Below are 9083 nucleotides of genomic sequence, written 5' to 3'. Positions count from 1 at the left end.
TGGTTGCAGGTGTGCTTAGACCCGCCAGAGGTGCTGAGCTTGTCAACCAGAAATGCAGGGTATCCACCTGCGACACTGTACGTGGGATTCAGCGGTGACAATGCATTGGGACTCATCTGTGACAGTGCTAAGTAAACAATACAGCAAACTGTGACATTGTACTCAAACACTCCCATACTTTTACAAGGTAAGGGACATTGTACCATTGGGGTCAGGTGTGACCGTGTTGTACCATTGTACTTGTGAGTCAGCAGTCACAGGGTCAAGTCAGCAATAAAACTCAGAGTTTAAGATGGCAATGGTTGTGACATTGCACTTGGGGGTCTGATGTCACCGTGTTAAGTCCTCTTAGTTGGGCGTAAGCAATGACAATCCTCCGTGGATGGAAGACAGCCTCCTCTGAGAACACTATCAGGAGGACGGTGATAAGGAGATGAAAGTCCACTGCTCCAGCAGCTCTTGCAGCCGAGTCAGCCCTCTCTGACGGGCAGGAGCGTGGCCCCACGAGAGCTGCCGGCTCCTTCTCCACCTGGGAACCCCACTATCCCAGCACCATGCCTGCGGCTCGCCTGGTGCTGTGCCTGCTGCTCACCAGCCTTTGTGGTAAGTCCCGAAGGGCCTCTCCCACATCTGTACAAGCTTCACAGGAGGGTCTGTGTGTGTGTTGGGGCGCGGGGGGGGGGGGGGGGGGGGGCGAGTTAGAACCAGGGTCGGGGGCGTGAAAATTGGCGCTATCTGTTGTGAGCGCTCTTTGGCATTTGGCAGGCACGAGACAGGAGTCGTAGACAAACGTGGTGGCATTTGGTGATTTTTTTTTTACGCCTGCCAGGCAGGTTGTCATAACTTTATATTCTTCAAAGACCAAGGACTTTTTGGAAACATGGTCGCAAATGGTGCATTTGTAAACATTTCTTAAAATTAGATTGGCCATAACTTGGTAGGATTTAAATAGCATTTGTAAACGTTTTAGGCGAGTGCCGCTGATAAAAACTGGACAGGACTTTAAAGATGGCCTTCTGGCGAGGGATCACCCCGAAGATTATTCGGGAAACAGTGAGAATTTCATTTTTTAAGACATTTGGCGAGCAGGATTTAAATTCCCTAACATAATAGAAACACTATGGAGTGGCAAAAAAGTGATGTGTCAGAAGCTATGCAGTTAGTTCAGACTGCTCACCTATATAGCGGGGTGAAGCACAGTAGCACTCAAAAGAAGAGCAGGAGAAGAACAACAATCCTCTCCAGGTTAGGAATCAGAGCAGGCTCAGCCTTACCACCTGAGAAAAAAAAATCAAGTTTACAAAACATCAAAACCACATGAATGTCAGTCAGGAGAGTCAAATAGCAAATCAAGTTACTATTAATACGTGGGACTTGAACTGTTAAAGTCCTCAGTGTGTTAGTTGAGGAGGGAGAAATTTGGCGGGATTGGTGGCTTGAAAAAGCTGACAGGGTTTGGAAAGAGTCAGTCACTTGTCAAGCAGAGCTAGCTGCAAGCCAGCCAATATCTTGAATTTGATTGACTCTGCCCTAGAACTATGGGCCAGATGTAGGTGTCCCAATACCGGTCGGTAACCCGACCGGTATTGGGCATTTGGGATGTAGGGGAGGATTCGGTAAATAACGAATCGGTATTTACCGATTCGGTATTTACTGAATCATCATTTACCATATTCGGTATTTACCGAATCGGTAAATAAGATGTAGGAAGCACTTTGAAGAGTGCTTCTGTGCTTTAAGGATTCGTTATTTACCACCAACTATTAGTTGGTGGTAAATAACGAATACCTCTGTAAATGCAAATCTTTGCATTTACACCTGTGCCATGTGACAGACATCGATGCCCTTAGGGCATGTATGTGTGCCACATGTGCACACAAGCACTATTCAGGGGTGCAACAGGGTGTCAAAGTGACACCCTGCCACCCTTGACTCTTTCCCTATTTTACCCAATCGGTAATTAACATTCATTCCTATGGGTTTCCAGGCAATTACGTAAATACCGAATCTTAATGATTCAGTAATTTTTACCGAATTATTAGCTACATAGGATTTACCGATTCTAAAATACCAAATCGGTAAAATTCGGTATTTTAGAATCGATAAATCCTATTTACCTACATCTAGCCCTAAGTCCTTTGACAGACATTACTTTTGCAATACACTAATGTACGCCAGCGCTTCCTATGTTTCATAGTATCACCATTGGCAGCCTTCCCCACCCCTCCAGTGTAACATGCATGCTAGTAAATAAACACACAACACATTTCTTGTTTGGGTAAAGTTGCTGCAGGTTTATTACATACACCGTTATGTAATATGGTGGGTTATCTTACGAGAGATCCAAGGGAGGGCAACCAACTGGGTCGCCTGCCCGTCCGCCTGATGAGCCAAGCAGCACTGAGGCGAACCCGATCTGTGCTGTTCCTTCTGGTGATTCTCTTCCCGGATCAAGTGACACATGGTCCCTTATTACTCACGCCCCTTTCAGGGTGGAGCGTAGCATAGCAAACCATCGGTTGTTCAGGCCCACAGCCTCCCGAAGGACTGAGGGGGTGCCGAGACAGATTTTTTGAGGGGGGAGTGGGACCTAACATGTCACTCAGTAGAGGCGAAACTAACATTTCAAACAATGGTGCGGAGCTATCTTTAGAGCCAAGACTAGAAACTTGAATGATAAATTGTGCCTTTTATACATACTTGTCAAACCGAATACAATTACAACAACCTTTATAACACATTTGACCATGTTTACTGGCTTCTAACAGAGGGCCCGAATTACATGTTGCGGAGAGGGAACTCCAGCACAGTGGCGATGGAGGTTTGCTCCCTGCCAACGCAGTGGTCCACCCCAACCCGATTTAAATACATGCAGATAATAGGTCTGGCCAGGGTGATGACTATTCCATTACCACCGTAGCTAAACTTCTCTGATGGAGTAAGGGCCATCGGAGAACTGGTTGTACATCCGTCTGCCCAATTAGGATAGGCAGCCATATACCAGTTTTTTACTGTTTGTCATCGCCAGGCACACCCTAGCTATAAAGGACAGTAAATAAAATAATGCCCCCCTCGCCATGGGAGATTACTGACATGGCAATGTGGGCATTTTATTTTTTAGTTCCAAAAAGAAAATCTCACTTCGGGATTTTATTTTTGAACATAAGAAACAGTTTGGTGCAAGGCACCAGTCATGTTGACAAAGCCCTGCACCAAACTGTGAAAAGCATTGGCAGAAACGGCTCTGATTGGTGGCTCCTGGCAATGCATTAGAAGTGTTTGCCAGCTTGGCGGACATTTCAAATCTGGCGGATGGTACCGCGGTCGGGTTGATGGAGTAATTTACTTTGTCGTCCTGGCTGAGAGACAGGGCATCATCCACCAGAATAAAAATCAGGACCAGAGCTCTTTAAAAAGGGTAATGAGTGATTTCACATCTAAAACACAGCTTCTAGGCTGCGCGGACGCGAGCATGGGGAGCTCCCAGTAAGCTCACCCCTTCCCAGCGTTTTTGTGGCGAATTGGCGGAGACCCGTGGTACTGGCGAAGGATTGTCGACTCTCGTTGTGGAGACCGGAGGACTCCGCATGTTAAACGGACCTCTGCGAACAGAAGGATAGCGCACAGTTGTGCGCTGGGGAGGCGCTGCCCCGTTGTGTGGAAAGGCAGGCTTGTTGAAAAAACTTTAAACTCCTTTCTGTGATACTTTCGGGATACTTTTGGATACTTTGTTTCCAGCATTGTTTTTTTGGAGTCTTGGACAAGGAAGGCCGGGGAGCCTGGCCGGTGAGTGAGTGTAGTACGCAGAATCTTTTTTTTAACAATATTACTGATTACCTGGGGTTGTTAAAAATAAAATTGTATCATGCCCCCCAAGACGTCTCGCGGAGGTAAGACCAGGGGCACTACGGATGCACAAGTAGGTACACGGGCAGCACTTGCTGGAAAAGGCCCTAAGGACTCTACTGGGGAGATACAGGCAGATCCGACAACACAAGGGAAGGGCACTGTTCAGGGCCCACCTTAGGTACCATTGATCTTCCAGGGGGCTGTCTCGAAGAGATTGGGCATGTCAGCGCTAAAAATTACACCCCCAGTCTTGGTAGCTGTCGTCAAGGAAGCTGTTGTTACTGGATGTGGAGAGCTAGGCGGTAAGAGTACTGGAGAAACTCCCTCAGCTTCTGTTTCTGCTCCGCAGGTCTGGCTAAATGTACCAGCTGCCAGCGAGCCTCCTGTAACCGAGGGAGATGGTCTTATGTCTGATGAAGGCAATGAGGCTCTTAGCAGTAAAGAGAGCGAGTTTTTTTCATTGTCTGACCCGTTGGACGTGTCAGAAGTTGAAATTGAAGATGATGAAATGCTAACATCAGTTGATGGCACCCCTAACCGGTCACCCATGAGTGACACAGAGAATATTTCCACAGTGCGGAAGGCGGCTAAGGGGCAGGGCACCTCTGGCACATCAGTACCGGCAGCAGAGTGGGATGCCACAATGGGATATTAGACGGCCGAGGAATTGGATCTGCTTAATGAGGCAACAGGGGGTATGTCGGAAGCTAGACAGGGCCCAATATCCCTTGAAGCTATTTATAAGTCCATAATTGATCACAGGAAGGAAACAAGTGCTCAGAACTCCAAGACGCATACTGCCTGTTGGAAACTTCAGAACACAGTAAGGAGGCTCGCCAAAACTTGTAATGACTTTACGGAGCGTATCACCGAGGCTGAAACTCGCATTTCAGCATTAGAAGACCAGATGGTAGTGCAAAAGGACCTTGTAGTAGACATTCAGGCTAATAAGGAGGATGTACATAATAAGCTAGTGGACATTGAAAATCGTCTGCGTCGCAACAATTTGCGTATATTGGGAGTACACGAAGGTGTGGACGGGCAAGATGTCCGACAATTTGTCATTGCATTGTTTAATGAAGCGTTCCCTGAGTTAAAGGAATGGGATTGGTCTTTTGAAATACAACGGGCACATAGGTTCCCTTTTCGACAGCGGATGCAGAGAGAGGGTCAGGCAGTACCACAGCCTCGTGCTATATTGATTTCTTTAAACAATTTCTTGGCCAAGCAGGCAGTATAAAATCTTGCGAGACCTGATAAGAAGAGAGCTGGTAAAGGTACGCAATTTTTTGTTAGGCCAGACTATTGCCACGCAACAGTGGAAAAGAGATGGCAGATGCGCCAACTGATCAACCCATTCCAAGCAAAAGGGCTGCACTTTTTTATTGCAACCAGCCATTCTAAAGGTTGTTAACAAGGGCCAGACTCACTTTTTTACATCTGAGGCCAGTGCTAAAGAATATTTGCAATCTTTGGGGTGACCAGAAATGTATGAGAACGTATAAAACGAATGGATATTATGGTTGTTATTTGCTGCGCTTAATGATGGAGAAAAGAGAATACAATATGTTGCAAGGTTGGGATGGGATTTTCTTTTGTGTTCATAGTTTAGTCTGGGAAGAGGTGAGCACCATGTGAGCGATTCACTAAGCATCACAAGGGCAATTAGCCCTAAAGCCTCTATTTGGGGGGAGGGTCACGGGTGGTGGAGGGGGGATGTAGGTGGAGGAGTCAGGGTGAGGGTTCACGTGGGAGAAAGGTAAGGGTGTTAAGCAGGTAAAGGAGGAAAATTCAGTTAAAAAAATGCTTTATTGGTATGATGCAATACATTCTGTCATGTTTATGTTAGTACGTTATAATGGTATCAATGCTTGATAGGAGGGGTGTGAAACAGCTGCGAATATGCACATTTAATGTATGTGGGTTGAATAATGTTCTTAAAAGGAAGCGTGTCGCGGCTGAGTTAAAATTGATAAATCCAGATATTCTATGCTTGCACGAGACCCATATTCCTTGGTCTAATAGGAGGATTCTATCTGATATGGGATATGTGGTTATTTCAACATCTAGACAGAATATTATGAATAGGGGGTTGGCGATGTTAGCTCGACGGGGCATTTCTGGTACGGGTAAGGAAAAGGCTGATAATTTGGGGAGGTGGGCCTTTGCGGAGTGTCTGATAGGAGACACGAAGATCGTGTTTTGTACAGTTTATGGCTCGAACCTGGATGAGGCAGAGGCCATTAATTTTTTTAATGTTGAATTGTCGCTATGGGGAACACCTATGGTATTGACTGGGGATTTTAATATACATGGGGAAGGTTAGATGTGGAATCCTGAGCATGGGAAGTATTCAGGGTACAAGCCAAAAGTTTATAGGGCTTTACAACAGCTGTTGCAGAATCATGGCTTAGTAGATGGGTGGGCTGCTGTGAACTACGGGGATTCAGGATACTCGTTCTACTCATATCCACACAACAAGTTCGTGCGGCTAGATTATGTTTTTCTTCCCTGGTCACTGATGGCTAATGTTAAAATGCAAGTTCGGCCACATATAACATCGGACCATGGATCAGTGTTAGCTGATCTCACTAGCTTTAGTCCTGTAAAAGAATATAAATCATTTACTTTTAATAAGAAGCTGTTATGTGACCCCTAGTACATTACTCACATTAAAAACTGGGCAAGAATGTTTCTAGAGAGCAACAGAGGTTCTGCCATACAATCAATGATTTGGGACGCATTGAAAGCAGGACTCATGGGGGAGACACTTAGTTATAGTTGGAGGAAGCAAAAGCTACAGAAGGAACAAATGTTAGGTTTGTTAGCGGAGTTAAGGGCAGCTGAACAAGAACTTATACAAATTGTCAGAGAACAGGCAGATCCCAAGGCCGCACAAACAAGGATGGCATGTTGTAAGGCTCGGATCAATGGGATTTGGTCTCAGGATATAGCGGCTCAATACCAAACCTATAAAGAGGAAAGATACGAATATGGTGAGAAGACTGGATGCTGTTTAGCTCAAAGGTTGCGGGGGAAGCAAACTGCTCAAAGAATAGTTGTTTTAGAAGATGGGGAGGGGGGCGTTGCTGTGACCCGGGAAGAGATATTGGAGGTGTTTTTTTCCTTTTATAAAGAGCTCTATACACAAGAGGCAGTGCAGCAGGATAATATAGAACAGTTTGTGCATGCATTGGAGGTGTCTGAGCTCTCACGGGAAGAGAGAGAGGCACTGGAAGCTCCAATAACAGAGCTAGAATTAGCGGAAGCGCTGGGGTCTCTGGCTACAGGGAGGGCTGCTGGGCCTGATAAATTAACGTTGGAGATTTATCGGATACTCTTCCCTAACATTAAAGGGGATATGCTGGCTACTTTTTTAGAGGCACAAGTTGGAGACCCACCGCCCTCTAGGACAATGCAAATATTGTGGTCTTTAAAAAAAAAGACAAGCCACTGCAGCTTCCTGGGTCATACAGACCCATATCATTAATAAACGCAGACGGCAAGCTGTACTCAAACATTTTAGCAACTAGAATGGCCCAAGTAATATCCCCGCTAGTATCTAAGCATCGACATGGCTTTATACCAGGACGTAGTACAGTTAACCATATACAGAGGATGATAGCAACTATAGATTATTCAGGTACAGAGCAATGGGTATAATCCTATTAGATGCTGAAAAAGTGTGTGATTGTGTTTCATGGCTTTTTCTCTGGGCTCTTTTGGAAAAGATGGGGTTTGGACCTCGTTTTATAACATCTATAAAGAACATGTATAAAAGACCCCGGGCCTAAATTTGCACTATGGGCAGTGAGTCATCTTATGTGAATATTACTCGCGGAACATGTCAGGGGTGCCCTTGCTTGCCCCTCCTCTTTGCTATTTACTTCAATCCGTTATTAACTCTGTTGGAAATGACTGATGGAATACAGTCAATGGCTATTGGACAACTTCAAGTACGTGTCCTTGCTTACTCCGATGACATTGCCATAGTGACGTCAGACCCAGAACAGGCAGTAAGGGAAAATGAGAATCTTACTCAGAGATATGGTGAGGTGGCTGGGTATAAATTGAATGTATCCAAGACTCAGAAAATTTGTACTGAAGGGCTGTGTGTAGGACAATTGCCGTTTATGCATGAAGCTCGGTATTTGGGTATTAAGATCAGGATGGCGCTTCAAGAGATAGTGGATGTCAATTGGGGGGATATAGTTTTGGCGGCCCAGCAACATTTGAAATGGGCTGAGTATCTACGTTTGTCAATGGTAGGGAGGTGCAACATACTTAACATGTATATATCACCTAAGGTAATGTACTATTATAGGACCGTTCCATTAGAGCTAAAACGCCCTCAACTGCTTCAACTACAGACTCTAGCTGATAAGTTTATATGGGGGTCAAAAGAAACCGCGGTGGGCTTCTAGGTATATGACGCTACCATTAAAACGAGGAGGATGGGCAGTCCAGAATTATTCATGGTAATATTTAGCTTGTCTACTCCAAAGTATGCAGTATTTAGTGATAGGAGCAGAAATTCAACAGGCGGAAGCTCCTAATATATATCAGATGTTGATGGAGGCTCCTGCCAATAAGGTTTTACTTAAATTCACAGACCCAGCTATTTCAAGAGAACACGTTTTAAAATATACAATGCAACTTATAAAGCCTGGAAGATAATTTGCAAATTGATACCATTAGGCCGTATAAATTACTATACACCGTTAAATGCTACAGAACTATTCCCCGCTATTTATGGGTTGCAAGAATGGATAGGTGGCGGGTACAGGGGTTTCAACAGCTAGGAGACTTGTATAAAGATGGTATAATGGTGTCATTTACTGAATTGACTCAACAGTACAACTTAGCTAAACCTGATTTTTAAAAAATATTTACAAATTTGCGACTATCTAATTAAGCATCAAAGATATCTAGGTATAACATCGCATGTACTGTTAAAGGCTGTTAAAAAAAGGGCTAGGATTGGGACTATATATGATATCTTGATTGAGACTCAGTCTGATGATATAGGTCGACATGACACAAAGTGGAGTGAAAGATTTGGAACTACAAGAACATATGTGCAACTATCTATTGATATGGCTGCCAAAGTTAAAATGACAGCCAATCTGCGCACACAACATTATAAAACTTTGTTTAATTTATACCATACTCCTGCTAAAATGCAGAAGTGAGGGGGATCTCATGATGGGAAATGTTTCCGGTGTCAGTCTGAC

General features: G+C 44.7%; 1 protein-coding gene across 1 annotated transcript in view; it reads left to right on the top strand.

The window, feature by feature from the left end:
* Positions 1 to 300: 300 nt before the first annotated feature.
* MAMDC4 (MAM domain containing 4) overlaps positions 301 to 9083 on the top strand; it is a 569927-nt gene continuing 561144 nt past the window's right edge. Inside the window, exon 1 of the mRNA XM_078642067.1 lies at positions 301 to 603. Within this exon, the coding sequence (XP_078498193.1) occupies positions 555 to 603 (49 nt within the window). The 5' untranslated portion in view covers positions 301 to 554. The remainder of the gene's footprint in view (positions 604 to 9083) is intronic.

The sequence above is a fragment of the Lissotriton helveticus genome, chromosome 5_1, assembly GCF_964261635.1.
Source record: "Lissotriton helveticus chromosome 5_1, aLisHel1.1, whole genome shotgun sequence".
NCBI lineage: Eukaryota > Metazoa > Chordata > Amphibia > Caudata > Salamandridae > Lissotriton > Lissotriton helveticus.
This window is presented reverse-complemented; position numbering and strand designations above follow the sequence as displayed.